Below are 24554 nucleotides of genomic sequence, written 5' to 3'. Positions count from 1 at the left end.
TATTTATTATTTATTATTATATGTTTTTTTTTTTTTATTTTTTTTTTTTATGACATTGAAACTTCATTTTGTTTTTTCATTAATTTTACTCTTTTAAATTCTTTAATATTCATAATAATTGTTGAATATTTGAATTTCTTATAAAGTGTTAATGAAATGACAAAAATTAAAACGCAACCAGCAAATACACATGAAACTATAATACCAGCTAATTGAGATTGTGTTAAACCAGAATCATCATTTGAACCTTCAATACATTTATCTCTTGCATCAGGGTTTAATAAAACAGAAAAATCTAAATTTTGTTAATGATTAAAAAAAAAAAATAAAAAAAAATAAAAAATAAAAAAAAAATTAGTATTTTTATTATTTTATTATTTTCTATTTTAAATTTTAGAAAACTTACCAGGATCTAATGAAACTGATTTTGAATAATATGGTAAATTAATTTGAATATATGAACCAGTTTTTAATTCACTATAACCATCTAAAGTTTGTGATATTGTATTTGATACTTGTTGAATTTTTTGATCAATAATTGCCAATTTAATTAATTTTCCAAAAATTGAAATACCATTAACTTGAATTTGAACAAAATCAGATGAAATTGATGAATTACCTTGAGCTTTAACAACACATCTATTCTCTTGATTAGAATTAATTGTTGTTCTCATTACTAATGATAATGAATTTATACGTGATGCAAATTGATAATTACTCATTTCAACTTGATATTTAATTGTTCCTTCTGCCATATCCCTAATTAATTAAAAAAAAAAAAAAAAAAAAAAAAAAAAAAAATTTAATAAATATTATTATTGTATATATATTAATTTTTTTTTAAAAAGAAAATATTTACAATAAACGATTTGCAAAATAAACTTGATCTCTTTTTTTAAAATATTTAATAAAAACATTTATATTGGTTGAAACTGAATTATAAATGAAATTTGTTGAATAAACATATTGTGGTAAATCACTTGTTGATAAATTATTAAATGTCCATTTATCAAATTTAATTCTATTTACAACATTACCAATCAAACCATATTCTATTAATTCTAAAATTTCAATTGAATAAGAAAAAGTTTCACCACCACCATCTGTATGATTTGAAATAATGTCAGGTTTTTCACCTGGTTTAATTTCTGTACCACTTGAAACTTCTGAACAACTTTTACCACTAAATGGTGAATTACAAACACAACCACTTAAATCGGTTGGACAATAACCTCTTTCAGGATAACCACAAGTACCTTCACAATAGTTTTTTAAAGTTTCTTCAGAATTTGGTGATTCTAAAAATGGAATTGGTATAACTAATAATTCATTGGACTGATTTGAATCAACGATAACTTTAATGAAAAATGATTTCTCATTTAAATATGGTGTTACAAAACCAACTTTAATAGCTGAACCAAGTCTAGATTCATAATTTACAACTTTATAACCATTTCCATCCAAGAAATCAATCATTACAATTACAATTGAAGAATCTGTACCTAATCTATTACCATAAACGAAAAAACTTGAACCAGACATTAAAACACTTGAGTAAGATTCTAAAATTGGTGTTTCTGGTAATTGAGTTTCAATAATTGATTGAATACTAATATTTAATAAATCTGAACTTGAGTAACCATTAATATTTAAATGATTATCATAGATACCATAAACTGAAATAAAAGTACCAGTATCAGCACCCATTTTAAAGGGTAAAGTTGTTTCTAATCTAAAATGAACTGAATTTGATGTGGATTTCTCTGGGATTATAATTGGTCTAGCAATGAATTGATTACTTTCAGAATCATCGAAATAAATAAATGGTATATGTTTTTGAGAAACACCAGAGTCTGTATCATTTATAACTAAATCAATAACAATACCTCTATTAGTACTATTGGTACCAATTGATGATCTTGAGAGAGTTAATGAATGAATGAATGGTGGTACACTATCTAATGGATTATTACAAGTTACATTTAAAGTTGGTAAATCATTAATTTTAAATAATGGACTCAACGAATAAGCATTGATCGTTGTAGAGAAATGATCGGATCTATCTATTAACTCTAATGATTGAATTGAAAAGATTTGACTTCTACAATTACCAGTTAATTTGAATGAAAATTGATAGATACCATAGTATGGACTTCTATTGATTGAACTTGTTGGATCAAATTGAAAATGATAACCATTGATTGAATCGAAATCTGAAGAGATTGATAATGAACCATTCTTTAAACCATTGATTGGATCATCGATTTCTAAGAATAATGAAACCAAAACACTATCACCTTTATTCAATGTTAGAGAGTTAACATTGAAATAAGCTTTACTTACAATTGGTGGCATTTCATCTGATAGAGTTGATTTTACTCTAAGCAAAGCAGCTTTACCAAATTTAGAATAAAGTGTTTCCCTACCAATATTTAATGGTGAAACAAATAATTGATATTCAATATTGCCAGTATTTAATCTTGGTGGTAAATAAAACTTTTTTTTAAAAGTTTTTAAATTTGAATCCCATGACATTGGATATTGCGTTATGTCTTTATTTATTAACCATTCACCTGTTAATAATACTACAAAGAATGGCACTTGTTCTGGTGATGAATTTTCATAATTTATATAAACCGTTACAACTGAACCAAAATTACTAAGATCAATATCATTCTTATCGAAATAAAATGTATTAATATCGAGAAAAGTCGAAATTAATGATGGCTCACTTGGGAATTGATAATCCATACCAATGAAAGGATTTGCAAAATCTGAATTTGGATTAAATTCATTACCAACCCTATCGAATAATTGTACTGAAACTTGAGGATATGTACGAATTGTTAATTGAGCTTCATAATAACCATCATTTAAATCACCCGATACTAAATCCGATACTCCAATCAATGAATTACCAAGTAACATTTTCTTAAAACCTGATATATCATCTTTAATATGAACTCTAATAATAATTACTGAATTTGGTAGTCGAATATATTCTACAGACTCTATTGATGGTGGTTTTGTATCAATTGGTAATGTATTATCTCTTGGTGGTATACCCATTGGAAAAAATGTTTTGCTTGAAAGTAAAAAAGCTCCACTGATACGTGTTGAATATTTTGGTACCAATGTTGATAACTTAAATTTATAATCTTTTTCATTTCCCTCACCCATTCCATAAGGTGAAGAAAAGTAAACTAGATTTGGATAAATGGAAATTGTATCTACAAAATTTGGTGGTGATGCTTGATTGGATTGACATTGGAATTCAATCATAGATGAATTAGTGGCGCTATCAATGATAAGGAATTCAATGGTTTCCCCAATACAAGTTGGTAAAGAGTTTGGTAATCTTTTTCGTGTGATCACATTTTTTTCCAAACTACCATATACACCAAATTCATAGGTTCCTGTAAGACCATAATTAAGAGACGGAAACTTTGATATATAATTATATAAATTACCATCGAAATTGTATACGAAAAATACTACAGAACCAATCGATGACATTATATTTGGTCTCTTTGATGAAAATGATCCAACAGTTTTTATAATATTTGTTGGAATTGATAAATACTCTGAACCAGTTGGTGGTAATGGATATACTTGGTAGTTTAAAATATCATTAGAATCGGTAACATAATGATAATCACTTAAAATGTCCAAACTAAACTCTGATGATCTTGATAAAGAATCCACTAATGCAAATTTAGTTATCGTTGATTTTGATCTTGAATTAACATCATGATAAATCACTACTTTAAATATAGCATTTCTTAAATCATCAACTGAAAAATCACACATAAATGGTCCTTCTAAGACTCTACATGAAATTGATAGTAAATCTTTTTTTAACCCAAAAATTTTAAAACTTAATGAACTACTTCCAATACCACCACTAAATGAAATAATAAATTTTGTACCATTAATATTAAATTGTAATGGATGTGGTGGTCCTTTTTTTTTTTTTTTTTTTAAAAAAAATATTCAATTTGTTTAAATAATAAAATATTAATAAATAAAATAATTAAATAAATAATATAAATAATTAAAGAAAAAAAAAAAAAATAATAATAAAAATATATTTTAAATACCTGAACAGTCAATTGGAAATAAACTCTTTAAGGTTATTTGATCTACATTATTTCTATTTAAAACTAAATCACAGTAAACACCAGTAGTATCAACATTTGAAAAATATGAGGCTAGTAAAAGGGAATGTGTTGAATTTTCTGTAACAATTGAATAATCTTGTGTTGCCACAATACTGTAACCATTTTTTTCAACAAGTTCATAAACCCTTTGTAAACATTGCGTTGGTGAATTTGAATATGATCCATTACCTAAAAGTTTTGATGATATAATTTTTGGTACTGTATAATTTAAACAGAATTAGATATTTATTTTTTTTTTTTTTTTTTTTTTTTTTGAGATTTAAGTGTGTAGTGGGGGAAAAAAAAAATTTTACTTTTAGGATCATCTGCAAAAATTATATAATAAAAATTAAAAACTATAAACAGAAATAAAACAAATCGAGGATACATTTATGTACCTTTTTTTTTTTTTTTTTTTTTTTTTATTTTATTGATTTGTTTTATTTTTTTTTTTTTTTGTTTTTTGGGTTTTTTTATAAAAAAAAAAATATTATAAAAAAAATAAAAAAAAATAAAAAAAAATAAAATTGTAAAAAAAGTGACAAGCTTTTTGCGTTTTTTATTTGAAAAAAAGATATTTAGTTTCAAACTAAAATTAAAAAAAAAATTATTATTTTATTTTTTTTGTTTCTTTTTTTTTAAAAAATTTCCAAAACCAAAAAAAAAAATTAAAAAGCCTGCAAAGAATGAAAAGAAACAAGAATAGAACGAACAGCAAATTCAATAGCTTTTATTTTTTAGATCCAAAAAAAAAAAAAAAAAAAAAAAAAAAAATTTCTTTTGAGAAATCTAAAATTTTTTTTTTTTTAGAATCTATTTTTTTTAAATTTTTTATTTTTAAAAAAAAAAAATAAATCTTGGTATCTTAAACTTAAAATTGTTAAATAAAATGTTACTTTTTTTTTTTTTATTTAATTCTCTAATTTTTTTACCATATTATACCATTCTTGAGATATTTAGTTTTGTTTGGCTTTAAAAAAAGTCAATTGTTTATTCTTGTGAACATCAATTTTAGAACAAAAAAAAAAAAAAAAAAAAAAAATTAAAATTAAAAAAAAAAAAAAAAAAAAAATTAATTTAATTTTTTTTTTTTTAATTTTATTTTTTTTTTTTTTTTTTTTTTTTTTAATTTCAATTTGACAAAGGATAAATTTTATTTATTTTATTTTTTTTTTTTTTTTTATCCTATATTATAATATTATTATGATTAAAAAAACTAAAATCATATATTTACTTGGGTATGTAATCAACTTTACACAAACATATATTTGTTATTCTCATTTCTAATATTTTTATTATTAAATTATAAAAGTATATTATTATATATTGGAGGTATAGTATCTATATATTATTATCCAAAGAATGCACATAATACCTATATGTCAGAGAATGCATTGATGCCAGGTACAGCAAGGGTCACATTCGATTATAGTGATGGCTCAAAAGTTCATCAATTTTCAAATGGATTTCAAAATCATCTAGCAAGATATAATAAACTTCATCAAAGTTTACATGGTAAAAAAGTAAAGATTGATCCATACGAAAGATCAAAATCATGTTCTCAATGGTTAATTGAACAATTAAAAGATATTGGTATTGAATCATATATTCATAGATATAATATACCATTATCATCATCAACAACAGCAACAAATAATACTTTCAATAATAGTAATCAAATTAAACGACAAGGATATAATGTTTATTCAGTATTAAGAGCACCAAAATCCGATGGAAGAGAATCAATTGTATTATCAACTTCATTTAATTCATCAGATGAATCATCATCATCAACAGCTACAACATCATCATCATCATCATCATCATCAAGTACTGAATCATCAGTTGGTGTTGCTTTAACCATTATGCAATATTTACATAAGAAAGGTAATATTTGGTTAGCAAAAGATTTAATATTAGTAATTTCTGATACATTTTTAGAACAATCTTCAAGTGATAATAATATTGGTTTAAAGAGTTGGTTACATGATTATCATGATTCAACTATGATTTCTAAAGATATTAATAATAATAATAATAATAACAATGATAATAATAATGATTTTATAAATAATAATTATTTCCCAAGAGCAGGTGCAATTCAAGCAGCAATTAATATTGAAGTATCAAATAAAAAATATCAAAGTGATCATGTTTATGTATTGGCAGAAGGATCGAATGGTCAATTACCAAATCTTGATTTAATTAATACTGTTGGTAGATTAGCAAAGAGGGAAGGTTATTCAAAGAGTATGTTATTATCACCATCCTCTATGAATAAAAATGATGAATTACTTTTCATACCAGCTGAACATAGAACATTGGCACGTTTCATGTTAAATCAAGCAATTGGTATACCAACTGGTGATCATGGTCTATTCAATAAATATCATATTGATGCCATCACATTGGGTGTATCAGGTGTTAGTTCAACTATGGGTGCAAGAGTATTAATTGGTACGATTAGATCATTAAATAATCTTTTGGAGAAATTACATCAATCCTTTTATTACTATCTATTACCATCACCATTTCATTATATTTCAATTGGTGAATATATGATTTCAATCGGATTAATCATATCACCTCTTGCATTTGGTGTAATTTATTTATTAATTTCACTTTCAAATATTTTCACTTCTCCAACTATTTTCACACCAAAATCAACTAAAACTACTACAACTTCAACCACCACCACAACTGAAACAACAGCAGCTTTGAAAAAGAAAAAGAATTTATTTGAAGAATTAGGTACATTTGAATGTTTAGATACACCAAAAGATATTGTTTACTCTATAACTATTGTAGCTTTATTTCAATTAATTGGTATTTCATTATTTTCATTACCTCAAACTTTTACAAATGCAACTTCAATAATTTTAAATTATTTATCAAATGTAAATATATATAATTTATTTTTTTTTTAAAAAAAAAAAAAAAAAAAAAAGATAATAATTATTAATTATTTATTTTTATTTTATTTTATTTTATTTTAGTTTGAAATTATTGGATTATTTGGTATTTTTGGCTTTTCATATTTTATTTTATTTTTAATAGTTTTACCAATTTTAGATAAAATGTTTTATCCAAAGAATGAACCAATTAAAACTTTTAAAGAATCAAAATCAGCAACAGCAGCAGCAGATGATAATAATAATAATAATAATAATAACGATTATTCTCAAATTATTACAAATAGTAATAGAAATCATTTAAAGAGTGGTTCAAATAGTTTTTTTGTTTTTAGTAATTTACCAATTTTAATTTTCATTACAACAATGTCATTATTAAATTTTTCATTTTGTACTTTTGCTTCAATTTTATCAATACCACTTTGTTTTATTTCTCAAATTACAAATAATATTAATAATAATAATAATAATTTAGATGATAATAATAATATAAATAATAATTTAAATAATATTAATATTAATAATATAATTAGAAAATTAATTTTAACAATTAAGAAATTAATAGTTTATTCTTTGTTATTATTATTTTCACCACCAGTTATTTTATATTTATTCAGTCATTACATTTTAAATGATCAAAATGTTTTCATATTTTTATTAACAATTATTAAACAATATGACCAATACTCAACACTCTTATTCCCATTTTTATCATTAATTTATATTCCTTTAAATTTATCAATTTTAAAATCAATTAAATAAAATTAAATAAAATAAAATAAAATAAAATTATTTGTAATATGAATTAAATAAAATAAAAAAATAATAATAATAATAATTTATAATTTACTTTGTACAGGTGTGTTTTTTTTTTTTTATTTAATTTAATTTTTAATTATTCGATCATTGTTATTATTTATAATTTCTTTACATATGTTTCCAAATTTTAACAGATCTATCCTTTTCTAAGGCACCAGAAGCAATAATATTTTCAGTTGGATGACATGCAACAGTTAAAACTACATCTTCATGACCAGCTAATGTTTGAACGATTTCTCTTGTTTGTAAATTATAAATATAAATTAAATTATCTTCTGAACCTGTAACTATCCATTTACCACATGTTACTGAAAATGTTGAGAATATACAATACTTTTCATTCTTGTGACCAGTATATGTCTTTAAACATTTCTTATTATTATTATATGACCATAATCTTAAAGTATTATCTAATGTACCTGCTAATACAAATTTACCATTAGGTGAAAACTTTACAAATGATACTTCTTTACCATCCTCTGTTGAAATCGTATTTAATAATTGACCTGTTGTTGTATCCCATATTCTCCTATAAATATTGTAAATAATAATAATAATAATAATTATAATTATAATTATAATAATTATAATACTAATATTAATATTAAATATGCAGCAGCGATTTAAATTGGTGAAAAACTTACACAGTTCCATCATAACTACCAGATACTACTAAAGTACCATCTCTATTAAAATGAACACCAGTTACTGGGTCTGAATGAGCTGAAATCATTTTTGTACATTCACCTGTATTTACATCCCATATTCTTACATTTTCATCAAATGATCCACTTACTATTAAATTTGATTGTGGATTAAATGAAACTCCAAATACATATTCTTTATGACCTTTTAAGGTTTTTACCATTTTTCCCTAAATAATTAAATTAAAAAATTAAAAAATTAGAAAATTAAAAAAAAAAGTGAGATTAATGTGTTTAAAATGTATTAAAGAGTGTGTGTGTGTGTGTGTTTCTAAATAAATATACATACTGATTCTACATCCCAAATTTTAATAGTTTTATCATCAGAAGCTGAACAAATTAATTTTGAATCTTGTGACCATGCTATATCTGATATACCTTCTTTATGACCTTCTAAAGTTCTTTCAAATTTACCATCATATGCTCCCCAAATTTTTATAGTTTTATCTGCAGCTATAATATTTCAAAAAAATAAAAATAAAAATAAAGAAGATATGTTAATATTAAAATTTTAAGTTTTTTTTAAAAAAAAAAAAAAAAAACTTACATGCACTTGCTAACCATTTACCATCGGGCGAGAATTTAACTGATGATATTGATTTTAAATGACCCTTTAATGTATATTTTAATATATAATTTGGTGTTTGTGGTATTGATTCAGTTTGTTGAGGTTGTTGTTGCTGTTGCTCTTGATATAGATATGATGATGATGAGCTCATTGATGCTGGTCCACTTTCCATCTTTGTTGATTTGGTTTAATATCTATTTTGTAAATTTTCGAGTGTCGTGTGTGTGTTGGCGTGTATGTGTGTGTGGGGAGAGGGTTTTGTGAGTGTGTGTGTGTGATTAAATCGTTTAAAAGATAGGGTGTGTGTTGGTAAAAAAAAAAAAAAAAAAGTTTTTTAAATTAAATTTTATTTTTATTTTTTTAAAATTTTTATTTTTTTTTTTTTTTTTTTTTTTTGAAATTATCGGGTGGTATGAATATTGTTTATTTTTAAATATTATATTTTTTTTTTTTATTTGTTTAAAAGATTGTTTAAAAATAAATCACCCCTGCCCTTTTTTAAAAAAATTTCTTTTAATATTTGGTGGATAATATCAATCTTTCAAATCAAAAAAAAGAAAAAAGAAAAAAGAAAAAATAAAAAATTGTTTTTAAATATTTAAAAGAATAATTTCGCAAAAAAAAAAAAATAACGAACAAATTTTTTTTTTTTTTTTTTTTTTTTTTATTTTTATTTTTGAAAAAACGAAAAAAGTTTTTTATCACTTCCAACAATCTTAAACATAAGAAAAAAAAGATACGAGTGTCGTTGGGAAAAAAAAAAAAAAACAAAATAACTGAACCAAAAGAAATATAAAATAAAAAAAATAAAAAATAACAATTCAAAAACAAAAACAAAAACAAAAACAAAATAAAAAAAAAAAAAATTTTAATCGTAAATAATATATATTTTAAAATAAAAATACCATCCACACTATAAAAATGTCATCAGATTTACCAGCTGATATCAAACAAGATATAACAAATTTTGAAAATGTATTAGATAAATTAGAATCACAATTGGAACCATTTTTTAAAGTACCATTAAAAGAACACCAAGCATCATTAACTCCAATTGAAAATGCTAAATTAAATATCACTGTTGCATATGCTTTAAATTCATTATTTTTTAGTAAGTTTTTTTTTTTTTTTTTTTTTTTTTTTTTTTTTTTTTTTTTTTTTTTTTTTTTTTTTTTTTTGGGGGGGAAAATAAAAATTTAAATTTTTTTTTGAAAAAAAAAAATTTTTTTCCCTTTTTAAAAAAATTCCAAATTTTTTCCTTTTTCCCCCCTTTTTTTTAAAAAAAAAAAAAAAAAAAAAATTTAAAATTCTTTTTTTGGGTTTTTCCCAACCCAGGGGGTTTTCCCCCATTTTCTTCCTTGGAAAACAAAATAAGGGGGGAAACAATTTTTTTTTTTTTTTTTTTTTTNAAAATTTAAAAAAATTACCCCCCCCATTTTTTTTTTTTTTTTAAAAAAAAAATTTTGGGGAGAACCCCCCCCCCATTTTTTTTAATTTAAAAATTTTCCAAAGGGAAATTCCCATAAAACAAAAAAAAAAAGGGGGAGGGGTTTTTTTTTTTTTTTTTTTTCCAAAAATTTTGAAGGGTTTTTTTTTTTTTTTTTTTTTTAATTTTAAATTTAAATTTGGGAAAAAAAAAAATTTTTAAATTTGTTTTATTTACCCCCCCCCAAAATTTTTTTTAAAACTTTTTAAAAAAATATTAACCACCCCCCTTTTTTTAAAAAAAATAATTTTTTTTTTTTTAGGAAAAAAAAAAAAAAAAAAAAAAAAAAAAAAAAAAAAATATCTTTCTAACCTTTTAAAATTTTTTTTTTTTTTTTTTTTTAAACAAACCAAATTTAAGAATTAGATAATGAATCAGTACAAAAGAAAAGAAAAAAGTAATTGTAAATAAATGATCAAATAAATTAGTAAAAAAAAAAAAAAAAAGTTATTATTTTCATATTTTATTTTTATTTATTTTTTTTTTTTTTTTTTTTTTTTTTTTGGTTCCCCATTAGTTGGTCCAATATATTTTTTTTTTTTTTTTTAGCAGTTATACATTTTATTTTTTTTATTTTTTTATTTTTTTTTTAGTTTTTTTTTAGTTTTTTTTTTTCCAACTGCTTCCACTTTCGCATTCAGCACGAAAGTTTTTTTTTTTTTTTTTTTTTTTTTTTTTTTTTTTTTTTTTTTTTTTTTTTTTTTTCTATTTTATTTTTTTATTTTTTTTTGCAAACAACATTTGATTCTATTTTTTTCTTGTTAATTTGTTTATTTCTTTTGTTTTCTTTATTTAGTTGTTTTTTTGATTTTTTAATTGTACATTTATAATTTCTACACCCAAATTTATGTATATTAATATAAAAAAATTTATTAAATTAATAAAATAAAAAAAAAATAAAAATATACTATAGTAATAAAATTTATTAAATTAATAATATAAAAAAAAAAAAAAAAAATAAAAAAAACAATAAAGTAAAAAAAAAAAATAATCTCAAACAACAATTTTAAAATAATAAGTTAATATTAAAAGTAAAAGTACTTGTACCATCATTTTATCATTCAAAGCAAGAAAAAAAAAAATTTTTATAAAGAAAAAATAAAAAATAAAGAAAAAAAGCACTAGGGTAAATATCTATTAAAAAAATTTAATTTTTTTTTATTTTTTTTTTTTATTTTATATTAAACTACACTCGTTTGAAAATTTCAATATAATTTTTTTTTTAATTTTATTTATTTTTTTTTTTTTTTTAATTTTAAAATTTTTTTTTTTTCCATTTTTTTTTTTTTTTTTTTTTTTTTTTATAAAATACTTTGTTTAATAAATGTTGTGGTAATCTGTTGCAAAAGCAGAAATAATAAAAAAAACAAGTAGACAAAAAAAAAAGAAATATAAGAAAAAAAAGCAAGTTAACATTTTTTCATTTGATCCAAAACATCCATTTTTTTTTTTTTTTTCACAAAGAAATTCACACCTCCTTTAACACTTTTTTTTTTTTTTTTTTTTCCCCACCCACACCCTTTTTAATACTCTCTCAATTTGTCTTTTTTCCAAAACAATAAATTTTTTTTTTTTTTTTTTCAATACCCACTTATATTTTCTTTCTTTTTACTTTTGAAAAAAAAAAAAAAAATAAACATTAATTCTAATTTTTTTTTTTTTTTTAATAAATAGGAAAATAAAAATAATAATAAAAATAATATTAAATGTCTAATAATAATAATAATAATAGTAATAATAATAATAATAATAACCATTCTACGCCGTCATCACCGATGGTCGATGATTTTATGTCACCAATTTCACCAGATAGTGGTGGTATTACAAGTAATAGTAATTTTGGCAATAGACAAAGAAGTGGTGGTATTAGTGGAGGTACCACTCATAATACAAACCGAATGACTATACCAGCACCAAATAAACCTTTGAATAAAATAATGGGAGGTGGTGGTGGCGGTGGTGGTTTTGGTGGTAATAGTAATGTAGAGTCATCACCAATGTCAATGTTTGTAAATTCTTCAGTGTTTGATTCACCATCATTTGTAAAAAATACACCCATTTTCGGGACAACACCAACTGGAACTACACCAACATCTGGTAGTTTTAATAACCCATTTTTGGATAATCATTTCAATAATTCACCAACTCGTTTATTCTTTGACTTTGGTAATTCAATGTATGGTAAATCACCACAACACCTTTTACCGCATCCATTGTTACCACATACCCCACGTGGTGGTATCAGTAGCAAAGATGATGGTAATAATATTATAATGGATGATGGCACCTTGGTACAAGGAGGTATCAATTCCATACTTAAACCATCAACCACTTCTCCAATTTCAACCTCACCAACAAACACTTCTTTAAATTCACCAAGAGGTTATAGACCTCCATTTTTCAATAATCAATCACCTCCAAATAGTGTACATTCTTTACATAATCATATGACTTTTCATCAAAATACTCAACATCAAATTCATCAACAACAGCAACAACAACAACAACAACAACAACAACAACAACAACAACAACAACAACAACAACAACAACAACAACAACAACAACAACAACAACAACAACAACAACAACAACAACAATTACAGCAACAACAACAGTTACAACAACAACAGCAACAACAACAATTACAGCAACAACAACAATTACAGCAACAACAGCAATTACAGCAACAACAGCAACAACAATTACAGGCAGCACAACAGGATGGAACTATAATTACAACAGCAGAACCAATTACAAAAGATAAAAATAAAGATGATAGATTTTCATTTCAAACCATTTCATCAGTTTCAAGTACACTTCATTCAATGAATCGATCACCAAGAGGTCGTAATAGTAATAGTAGCAATAACAATGGAGCTGGTGGTAGTAATAATAGTGGAAGTGGTGGTGGTATTAATAATAATAATAGTAATAGTAGTAATAGTAGTCATCATCATCATCATCACCATCACCATCACCATCATCGTGGTACTACTCAAGAATCAGATGATGAGATTGAAGAGGATGAACATGTTTTATCATCTTCAAGTTCATCATCTCCAAACTCTTCACCACCATCATCACCAGAGATTGAAATTGAAACCATCAAAGATATTCATATGACTGATGATTCCGAGGATTCTTTCCAAACTTCAAATAATATTATGTTTTCATATAATTCAAATAACAGTACACCACCACAAACCATTAATACTCATATTCAACATCAATTAAATCAACATCAACATCATCAACATCAAATTCATCTACCTTCACCAAAATTAAATATGTCACAATCACCAAATGGTGGTTTCAGTCAAAGTCCAAATAAACATAGTATTTCACCTTCAATTCCAATTAATAATTTAAATAATAATCATACTGTTAATAATAGTAGTAATAATAATAATAATAATATAAACAATAATAATAATAATAATAATAATAATAATAATAATAATAATAATAACAATAATATAAATCATAATATAAATCATAATATAAATCATAATATAAATAATGTAATTAATAGTAATAATAGTAGTAATAATAATAATAACAATAACAATAGTAATAGTGATAAAAATAATAATAATTTTAGTGATGATGGTAGAGATGATGACCCACAAAAGAAAAAGAAAAGAAAGAAAGATTTTGATGATGGTGGTAGATGGTGTCATCAATGTAAAGCACTTAAATATCAATATATTCAATGTCAAGCTCAAGAATTAGGAAAACCAAAATGTAACAAAAGATTTTGCTCAACTTGTCTCTTAAAACATTACAACAGAGAAGTCAACATTCTAAAGGATGGTCCATCATGGGAATGTCCATTTTGTTTAAATACATGTATTTGTGCAGCTTGTAAAAGAAAAAGGGTAAAGACTTAACCATAACCATAACCATAACCATAACCATAATAATAATAATAAATAATAATAATAATAAATAATAATAATAATAAATAATAATAATAATAATAATAATAATAAAATAATAATAATAATAATAATAATAATAATAATGACAATAACAATAGTAATAATAATCATAATAATAATAATAAATTATTTATATAATATGTACCTTTTTTAAAAAAAAAAAAAAAAAAAAAAAAAAAAAAAACAAAAAACAAAAAACAAAATATATTTTAGAGTGAAAAAAAAAAAAAATGTAAGAAAACAAATACTAACCTACAGTTATTTTATTTTTTAATTTTGTTCTTTTTTTTTTTGTTTTTATTTTTTATTATTAATTAAATTATTATTTATTAATTTAATTATTTTTTTTTTATTTTTCTTATTACTTTTTTTTTTTTATTTTTTTTTTAATTTTTAATTTTTTTAATCACATATTATTTTTTAATTTTTTAATAATTAAATAAATAAATTAATAGATGATTGAAGAACATGGTGGCATAGTTCAGTCCGATGGCTCGATTCAACCAATTGATATGTCAAGTTTTGAAAAAAAGAGTGGTTCAAAGAAAAAAGAAAAAAAGTTAACACCAAAGAATATAAATTTATTAGTTCAACAATCAAATCAATCAGTTAAACAACAAAAAGATGCACAAAAAAAGCAAACAAGCAATGGTTTTAATAATAATAATAGTAGTAATATCCATGATGGTGGTATGGGTGGTGGTAGTAGTAGTGATAATATGGATGGTAGTTTAGATTATAGTATAAATAATATTTTAAAGAAAGAGTATGAAAAAATCAATAGGAATCAAGTCTCTTCGTTTTCTGATGTTGAAAATTTTAGTGAAGATGATGAAGATGATGATGCTGAAGATGATGATTCAAGTGATGATCAAGTAAATAATAAAAAAAATAAACCAAAGAAACCAAGTAAATTAATGAAACATGATAGTGTTGATGGTAAAAATAAAATGACACCAATTTCATCAACTTCAAAAAAGAAAGTTGTAAGTATAAATTAATTAAAAAAAAATATTTAAAATATTTATTATTATTATTATTATTATTATTATTTATCTATATATTTTTCTATTTCCATCCTCTTTGACACAAATAATTTTAAATTCATATTAATAATTTCAAACCTTATATATTCATATATAATATAATCATATAATTCATATATAATATAATCATATAATTATTATTTTTATCCATATATTTTTTTTTTAAAAAAAAAATATAATACAGTATTAGAAAAAGGAAAATTAATTTTTTTATTTTCTTAAATAAATTTTGTTGTTATTTTTTTTTTTTTTATACCCTTCCAACCATATATTATAATAAATTGTGTATAAGAAAAAAAAAAAAGAATAAAAATAATAAAAAGAAACAAATAAAGATTCATTTAATAATATAAAATTTTATTTAAATTTATAAAAAAAAAAAAAAAAATAATAATGACATAATAAAAATGAGGATAGGAAGATTATTTTTTTATTTTTTATTTTTTTTAGTCTACTAACATTAAAATAATAATTATAACATAATAAATAATAGCAACATCAACTAAAAGAAAAGAATAAAAAAAAAGGAATAAAAAATGATAAAAAAAAGTCAAAACCAACCAAACCAACACCCAAATCAGTTTCTTCACTACCACCACCAAAAATAGATTCATCAACAAATAATGATAATGGTAGTAGTGATGATGATAATAGTGCTAAATTCAAAAAATATCTATTTTCAATTGAACCACAAAAATTTGAACATACAATAGAAATTCCACCATTTAGAGAGATAAATGAATTTTATGACCAAGATGATGGATATTCAATTTTATCAAAAAATAAATATATCGGAAATTGGAGAGATCATAATCAATATAAGAGTTTTGATTTTGATGAAGAAATTGATAATCAACTTGATGATAATATTATTAATAATGATAATGATAATGATAATGATAATGATGATGATAATGATAATGATAATGATAATGATAATGATAATGATAATGATAATGATGATGATGAGAATGGTGAAGATAATGGCGAAGATTTAAATATTAATAATAATAATAATAATTATAATAATAATAATAATAATAATAATAATAATAATAATAATAATAATAATAATAATAATAATAATAATAATAATAATAATAATAATAATAATTTTACATCGATTCAAAATGATTTAGATTTACAAAATAATCTAAATCTATCACCAATTATAATAACTTCTTCTTCATCATCTTCATCATCATCACCAATTGGTAGAAATGAAATTAAAACTTCATTGGTTTCAGAATCTGGAAGATCAATATCATCACCAATTTTAATACCATCACCAACATTATCATCTAAAAGTAACAATCAAGAAAATGATGATCCAACATTAGTCAAATCAAATAATAGTTTTATTAAAAGTATTTTCTCTTCTGGAAAAATAAAAAGAAATTCCTTACAAGAATACTCAATTAGAAATTCTTAGATAATAATAATAATAATAATAATAAAAAAAAAAAAAATAATAAATAAAATAAAAATATTAATCAATAAATTAAAATAATAATAAAAAAAAAGATTTATAAAAATAAAATTCTAAAATTTTAAAAAGACTATTTTATTTAATTTTATTTTTTATTTTTTTATTTTTTTTTTTTAGATTATTTAATTTTAATAAATTGAATAAGAAGAGATTTGTTGATGGCAAATTGAAAATATCATTTTCTTTTAAAATAAAAGTTACACCCCATCTAACATTAAAATGAAAATTATTAATGCAATAATTAAAACCAAAACTACATTGATATTTGTTGAGGTAGTTAACCTTTTTGACATTCCCGGGCCACTGTCAATTCCATCAATATTGATATTTTCATCAATTTTAATTTTTTCAAATAAAAAGTTACACACTACATTCTTCACTACAGATATGCTTTTATTTAATAGTTCTATAATAATAATAATAATATATTTTTTTTTTTTATAAATTTTTAAAAAATTAATATAAAAATTATTTGTTTTTTAAAATAATAAAAAAAATAAAAAAAAAATAATAATTACCCATTTTTAATTATTTTATTTATTTCTATTGTTTTATATTTTATATTTTTTATTATTTTAAAAAATTTAAAAAATATTTGTTTATATAAAGTTTAATTGTTTAATTTTTAATTTAAAAAAATATAAAATAATAAAAAGAAATTTGGATTTGAATAAAATATTTTTTTTTTTTTTTAAAATTATCAAAAATAAAAAAATAAAAAAAAATAAAATAAAATAAAAAAAATAATAATTTAATATATTTAAATAATAATATCACCAAATTAATTTGCAAATGGGTGTATAATAGATTTAATCAATTGACCAAATTTATAAATTTTTTGTTTATTTTTAAATATTTTTTTTTTGGATAATTACTTTTTTTATTTATTTTTTTTTTTTTTTATTTTTTTTTTTATTTTTTTTTTTTTTTTTTAATTAAAATTTTTTTCTTAATTTCACAGATTTGGATACCGAATGTTTTCTTTTTGGGAAAATATAAACACAAAAGAGAGTAGTAATAATCAACTTGGGGGTCAAAAAAGTACTGATACTGTTAATAATAATAATAATTATAATAATAAGGGTGAGAGTGTAAATAACAGTGAAAACAATAACACTAAAAAAGGAAATAATAATAATAATAATAATAATAATAATAATAATAATAATAATAATAATAAAATGTCAAATACATTAACAACCGAAAGAAATATAACTAATTCACCAACAGCAGCACAATTGAATGAAAAAGAGAGTGGTAAAAAAGAAGAAGAATGGATAGTTGGTGTTTTAACAACAAGTGATAGAGTTAGTCAAGGTATTGCAATTGATCAATCAGGACCAGAGATTGTTGCAATCATAAAGAATCAATTGAAACAAATGATGGGAGAGAGTTGTTCAATCAATGTTATTACAGTTTATAAAGTTGTACCAGACGAAATTGAACATATTCAACAAATGATAACTCAATGGACTCATTTAAAATATAAATTAATTCTCACTACTGGTGGTACAGGATTTACACCACGTGATGTTACACCAGAAGCAATTAAACCATTATTAAATCGTAGAACTAAAGGTATTGAAATTGCAATGTTAAAAACAAGTTTAGATATTACACCACATGCAATGTTATCACGTCCAATAGCAGGTATTCGTGACCAAACTCTTATCATCACTCTACCTGGTAGTGTTAAAGCAATTCGTGAAAATTTAGGTGTTGTTTTACCTGCAATTCCTCATGCAATTGGTTTAATTAATTCAAAACCAAAATCATCATTACCAGAATCTCATAGATCAAAAGATTATATTAAAAATTCACAAATTGATTCAAATTTAATTATTAATCAAAATAATCAAAATAATAATAATAATAATAATAATAATAATAATAATAATAATAATAATAATAGTCATAATCATCATCATCATCATCATCATTCATGTGGTGGATCAGGTAAAAGAGGCTCAAGTTATAATATGACACCAGTTGATGAAGCTATTAAAATAATATTAGAACAATGTGATAATATTAATAATGAATTAGAAAAAGTTGAAATTACAAAATCATTAGGTAGAATTTTAGGTGAAGATATATCATCAGTTGAACCATTTCCAAATTTTAGAGCATCAATAAAGGATGGTTATGCAATTAGATCAAAAGATGGTATTGGTAAATATAGATTATTAGGTGATTCAGTTGCTGGTAATACTGGTGAAAATTTAATACCACCACAACCACAACAACCAACTAATTCTATTAATGATGATGATAATGAAAAATATTGTGTACGTATTACTACTGGTGCAAAGATACCAGATGGTTATGATTCAGTTGTAATGATTGAAGAAACAGAGATGATTGGTGAAAATATGGTTAGTATTGAAGTAACATGTAAACCTGGTCAAGACATTAGAGAGATTGGTAGTGATATAGCATCTGGTACGATTGTATTGAATAAAGGTGATAAAATTGGTTGTGCAGAGATTGGTTTATTGGCAACACTTGGTATTCAATGGGTTCATTGTCCAAAGTTACCAAGTATTTCAATCATTTCAACTGGTGATGAATTAACAGATTATCAAAGTAAGAGTGATTCAATGAAGAGTGGTATCATTAGAGATAGTAATTCACCAACTTTAGCAACTATTCTTCAAGAGATTTCAAATCATTTCGGTGAATGTTGTTCAAGAGATAATATTAACCTCGTTGGTATTATACCTGATAAATTGGAGAATTTAAAAGACACTCTATTAGATTGCTCAAAGAAATCTGATATCATCATTACAAGTGGTGGTGTTTCAATGGGTCATTTAGATTTAGTTAAACCATTATTAGAAAAAATTGGTACCGTTCATTTTGGTAGAGTAAATATGAAACCTGGTAAACCTTTAACATTTTCAACTATAACCACCACTACTACCGATAATAATAATCAAGAGGAGGAGAAGAAGAAGAAAACAACTTTAGTATTTTCATTACCAGGTAATCCAGTTAGTACAGTTGTAACATTTTATTTATTCGTCGTACCTGCACTTCGTAAATTAGGTGGATTTGGAATTAAAAATAATGGTTCACAATTGAATTTACCATGTGTTGAAGTTAAACTATTGGATAGAATTCAATTGGATCATGAAAGACCAGAATATCATCGTTGTACTATAGAATGGGATTTCCAAGAGCATTGTTTTGTCTCAAAAAGTACTGGTTCACAAGCATCTTGTCGTTTACTAAGTTTAAAACAAGCAAATGCTTTATTAGTATTACCTCAAAAACATGGTCATTTAGAAAAAGGTTCAATGGTAAAAGCAATTTTAATTGGTCCAATAAATAATTAAAAAATTAAAAAAATTAAAATAAAATAACAATAATATTAATAATAAGAATGAATATTCTAAATCTTTTTTTTTTTTTTTTTTTTTTTTTTTTTTTTGATGAAATCATTAATTTATTTTTATTCTATTTTATTTTATTTGGTTATTTAAAAAACAATTACAAATTTATTCATTAATGTAAGAGTTATAAACTAAATCAATAAAGTTTTCATCATTCACTAATCTTTTTAAGGTTTCTCTAATTTGATCTTTTGTTATTGTATTCTCTTTAACTACAACTGAATTCATTAATACTGATAATAGTGGTACTTCTTTTTTAATTGTTGGTGATAATTGTTGTGGAGTGGTTGAATATGGAGTAGTTTTGCTATTATTATTGATATTATTACTATTATTATTATTATTGATATTATTACTATTGTTTGATTGGGTTGAATTTTGTTGAATTTGATTTATTATTGTATTTGGCGTAATTGGTGTATCATTTATATTTTGTTTGTTTGGTGTTGGTGGATTACTATTATTATTATTACTACTGTTATTATTACTACTATTATTATTATTATTATTATTATTACTACTATTATTATTATAATTTGGTTGAATTTGTTGTGGTTGCATCATATATGGATAAACATGAGATTGAGGCATAAATTGTGGATGAGGAGGTATACCACCTTGTGGAATTATAAAACCTGGAGGTGGTATCATACCTTGTGGTGACATAGTACCTGGAGGTTGTTGTTGCATTTGTTGTGGTGGTTGTTGTTGTGGTTGTGGTGGTTGTTGTTGTTGTTGTTGTTGTTGTTGTTGTTGTGGTTGTTGTGGTTGTGGTTGTTGTTGTATTTGTGGTGGTTGTGGTGGATTCCTTTGAAGATCTTTTAATAAATTATAAATCTTTTCTTGATCAGTTACTTCATAAAACCAAATACCATTGATTTCACCACTTTTATTTTTATATATTAAATATTGACCTTGAATTCTAATAACAATCTTTTCATTAATCTCTTCTACTAAATTCTTTGTGCTTAATCTATTCATTACAATTAATTTACAATATGGATATTCTGTTGTGTTCACTATAAATAATGAACCTTCTATATCTTTTCTAAACTAAAAATTTTTATATAAATCCTTAAATGTTAGTATTATTATTTATATATATAATTAAAAATATTAATAAAAAAATAAATAAATTACCCATTGTTTAACAGATTCATCAAATTTATAGGCAGTTACATGTGTTGATGTTCCTAAAACACCACATATCTTACTATCTAATCTTTGTAATGCTGAAAGATTTTGTTGTTGCGATTCTAAAGTCGACATCTTTTTTTTTTTTCTATTATGATTTCTATTTTGTGAATAATTTGTGAAAATGAAAAATTAAAAAAAAAAAAAAAAAAAAAAAGTTGAAGATTAAAAAAAAAAAAGTTGAAAAAAAAAAAAAAAAATTAAAAATAAAAATTAAAAATAAAAATTAAAAATTATTAAAAAAAGAAATTAAAACAATTCAAATTATGATGATCGCCTTATTTTTTTTTTTTTTTTTAAATAAATTTTCATTGTTATTGTTTTTTTATTTCCTTGGAAAATTATTATTTTTTTTTTTTAAACTCTTTTTAATTATTTAATTTTTTATAAACATTGGAATAAAAAAAAAGAAAAAAATATAAATAAACCACCCTTACTGATAATAATTTATATCGTTAAAACTCAAAATTATTAAAAATAATAAACATGATGTATACAAATCTTATTTACATTTATTTTACTTAATTATTTACATTTTTTTGGTATATCAATATATATATAATATTTATTCTTCAATGGGAGTATTTGAATTGATTTCATAAGATATCATATTATTTGTAGACCAATACAAACCATAAAGTGATTGATTATTTGTAGTTTCTTTATTAATTGTTAATTTTTTATTTCTTATTTTAAATTTAATAGAATCTTCAACCTTTATTTTAATTAAATAATTTTATTATTTTATTTTTAAATTTGGATGGAAAAAAAAAAAAAAAAAAAAAAAAAAAAAAAGAAAATGGAAAAAAAAAAAAAAAAGTAAAATAGAATTAATATAGTGGTTTTTTTTTTTTTTTTTTTTTTTATTATTATTAAAAAATAAAATTATTATTTTAAATAATACCTTTTTAAATAATGGAGCAATTGAAGGAATTAAACAATTTATATATTGATAAAATTCAACAAATCCAACATTACAACCATTGTAACATCCATTTTCAGTTTTTAAAGATTTATAAAAGAATATTCTGTTATTTGCATATTCAATAACTTCTTGATACTTTTTAACAATATGAAAACAGCATGCTTCAGTGCAATAATCAGTCATTTTATGATCATTACTATATTTTCCTAAATATTCAAATAAATTGAATTGATAAACTTCTTTACCAAAAATTGATTTACATTTACAACATAAATCATTTTGATTTATATTTGGTGAATTTGTCGATATTTTTGATGATGATGTTGTTGTTGTAGATTTATTTTGTTGATTTTTTTGTTGATTATTTTGTTTTTGATTTTGTTGTTGTTGTTGCTGTTGTTGTTGTTGTTGCTGTTGCTGTTGTTGTTGTTGTTTATTTTGAATTTGTAAAAGTTGAATTGTTTTTTGATATTCATCAAATAATTCTTGAGTTCTTGATAGAGTAGCTTGTAAATTAAAATCTATTGGTAGTGAAGAAACTTCAGGATTTTCTTCAATTATCTTTAAATAATAATCAGTTTTATCACCAACTAAAATATTTAAATGTTTTATTAAAGTTTCTCTATCAATTTTTTTATTCTTATAAGCATCTGATATTTTATTCACTTGAAATGGCCATTCTAATTCAATATTCACTTTTTTATCTTTTAAAATTAATAATGAAAAATCATAATCATTATTACTGTTATTATTATTTTTAAAATCCATTTTTATTTATTATTATTTATTATTATTTTTATTTTTATTTTTATAAAATTATAGTACTTTGATTCTATTTGTTTTTATTTTTTATTTTTATTTATTTTTATTGGTTAATTATTAATAATCCTTGTGGTTAAGAAAATGATTTTTTTTTTTTTAAATAGTTTAAAATTTTAAAGGAAATCTTTTTTTTTTACCATATTGTTACTCTTTTTAATAAAAAAAAAAAAAATGAAAATAAAAAAAATGAAAATATGAAACATTGTTTGGAGAAAAAAAAAAAAAAAAAAAAAAAAAAAAACCTTTTTGGTTTGGAATGGAAATTTTTATTTTTTTTTTTTTGTTTTTTTTTTTTTTCAAAAAGTTAAGGGAACAAAATTTAATTTAATATTTTTTTTTTTGAAAAAAAAGTTTAGGGAAATTATTAGATTTTAAAAAAAAATCTCTTTTTATGGATTAAAATATGATAAAGAGGTTTTTTTATATCAAATGATATTTTCTTTACCGAAAGATGTCCTTTGATAGAATTCAAAATCGACCATAATATTATAAAAATTCCTTTTTTTTTTTTTTTTTTTTTTTTTTTTTTTTGAAAATGTTTAAACCAATATTAAAATCTTAAAAAAAAAAAAAAAAAAAAAAACCTGACCAATGATCATTATGGGATTCTAAATTTATATAAAAAAGTAAATGATTAGATAATAAAGATTAATATTAATTTAAAAAGTATTTCTACTTTCTTCTTTTCACTTATTTTAGATAACAATTTATTATTATTTATAATAAAATCTGTGAAAAATAATAAAATAAAAAATTAAAGGAAAAAGAAGATTTTAATATAATAAATAATCTTAAATTACTATTTTTATTGAACTGTTTATTAAATTAAATTTAAATTATTTATTTGATTTTTTTTTTTTTTTTTTCAATTATTTTTTTTTTTTATTTTTTTTTTTTATTTTTTTTTATATTTTTTTTTTTTTTTATTTTTTTTGTGGTCTACCATATCAATATTTGAAATTAAATTTTTTTTATTTTTTTTTAATTTTTTTATTTTTTTTTTTTATTTTTTTTAAATTTTTTTACAATTTTCAAAGATATAGTGAACACCTCAAAACAAGATATTTCACCACCTTATTGTGCCTTTTCA

The 24554-nt window shown here is 21.7% G+C and overlaps 9 protein-coding genes across 9 annotated transcripts; 4 read left to right on the top strand and 5 right to left on the bottom strand.

Moving 5' to 3' along the window:
* Positions 1 to 47: 47 nt before the first annotated feature.
* Positions 48 to 5441, bottom strand: DDB_G0287275 (hypothetical protein; the record flags this gene model as incomplete). Its single annotated transcript, XM_632212.1, has 5 exons — positions 48 to 295; positions 407 to 759; positions 860 to 3962; positions 4101 to 4379; positions 5423 to 5441. The coding sequence occupies 5 exons, from the start codon at positions 5439 to 5441 to the stop codon at positions 48 to 50; spliced, it is 4002 nt and encodes a 1333-aa protein (XP_637304.1).
* Positions 5364 to 7834, top strand: DDB_G0287287 (hypothetical protein; the record flags this gene model as incomplete). The annotated part of the gene is made up of 4 exons (XM_632211.1): positions 5364 to 5398; positions 5473 to 7057; positions 7157 to 7178; positions 7218 to 7834. The coding sequence occupies 4 exons, from the start codon at positions 5364 to 5366 to the stop codon at positions 7832 to 7834; spliced, it is 2259 nt and encodes a 752-aa protein (XP_637303.1).
* Positions 7835 to 7999: 165 nt separating this feature from the next.
* Positions 8000 to 9335, bottom strand: wdr5 (WD40 repeat-containing protein; the record flags this gene model as incomplete). The annotated part of the gene is made up of 4 exons (XM_632210.1): positions 8000 to 8420; positions 8536 to 8765; positions 8885 to 9048; positions 9143 to 9335. 4 exons carry the CDS (start codon positions 9333 to 9335, stop codon positions 8000 to 8002), a joined length of 1008 nt encoding a protein of 335 aa, XP_637302.1.
* A 3020-nt stretch (positions 9336 to 12355) lies between these two features.
* On the top strand, positions 12356 to 14542 carry DDB_G0287267 (hypothetical protein; the record flags this gene model as incomplete). The annotated part of the gene is made up of 1 exon (XM_632248.1): positions 12356 to 14542. The coding sequence occupies one exon, from the start codon at positions 12356 to 12358 to the stop codon at positions 14540 to 14542; it is 2187 nt and encodes a 728-aa protein (XP_637340.1).
* Positions 14543 to 15048: 506 nt separating this feature from the next.
* DDB_G0287265 (hypothetical protein) lies at positions 15049 to 17071 on the top strand (the record flags this gene model as incomplete). The annotated part of the gene is made up of 2 exons (XM_632247.1): positions 15049 to 15579; positions 16133 to 17071. 2 exons carry the CDS (start codon positions 15049 to 15051, stop codon positions 17069 to 17071), a joined length of 1470 nt encoding a protein of 489 aa, XP_637339.1.
* Positions 17072 to 17325: 254 nt separating this feature from the next.
* Positions 17326 to 17650, bottom strand: DDB_G0287263 (hypothetical protein; the record flags this gene model as incomplete). The annotated part of the gene is made up of 2 exons (XM_632246.1): positions 17326 to 17534; positions 17647 to 17650. The coding sequence occupies 2 exons, from the start codon at positions 17648 to 17650 to the stop codon at positions 17326 to 17328; spliced, it is 213 nt and encodes a 70-aa protein (XP_637338.1).
* A 659-nt stretch (positions 17651 to 18309) lies between these two features.
* On the top strand, positions 18310 to 20466 carry gphn (hypothetical protein; the record flags this gene model as incomplete). The annotated part of the gene is made up of 1 exon (XM_632245.1): positions 18310 to 20466. The coding sequence occupies one exon, from the start codon at positions 18310 to 18312 to the stop codon at positions 20464 to 20466; it is 2157 nt and encodes a 718-aa protein (XP_637337.1).
* Positions 20467 to 20628: 162 nt separating this feature from the next.
* Positions 20629 to 21792, bottom strand: DDB_G0287243 (hypothetical protein; the record flags this gene model as incomplete). The annotated part of the gene is made up of 2 exons (XM_632244.1): positions 20629 to 21576; positions 21664 to 21792. 2 exons carry the CDS (start codon positions 21790 to 21792, stop codon positions 20629 to 20631), a joined length of 1077 nt encoding a protein of 358 aa, XP_637336.1.
* Positions 21793 to 22282: 490 nt separating this feature from the next.
* On the bottom strand, positions 22283 to 23410 carry DDB_G0287241 (hypothetical protein; the record flags this gene model as incomplete). Its single annotated transcript, XM_632243.1, has 2 exons — positions 22283 to 22432; positions 22622 to 23410. The coding sequence occupies 2 exons, from the start codon at positions 23408 to 23410 to the stop codon at positions 22283 to 22285; spliced, it is 939 nt and encodes a 312-aa protein (XP_637335.1).
* Positions 23411 to 24554: the final 1144 nt, after the last annotated feature.

This window comes from Dictyostelium discoideum, assembly GCF_000004695.1.
Source record: "Dictyostelium discoideum AX4 chromosome 5 chromosome, whole genome shotgun sequence".
In the NCBI taxonomy this organism is placed as follows: domain Eukaryota; phylum Evosea; class Eumycetozoa; order Dictyosteliales; family Dictyosteliaceae; genus Dictyostelium; species Dictyostelium discoideum.
The sequence above is the reverse complement of the archived record's forward strand: the minus strand, read 5'-3'. Positions and strand labels throughout refer to the sequence as shown.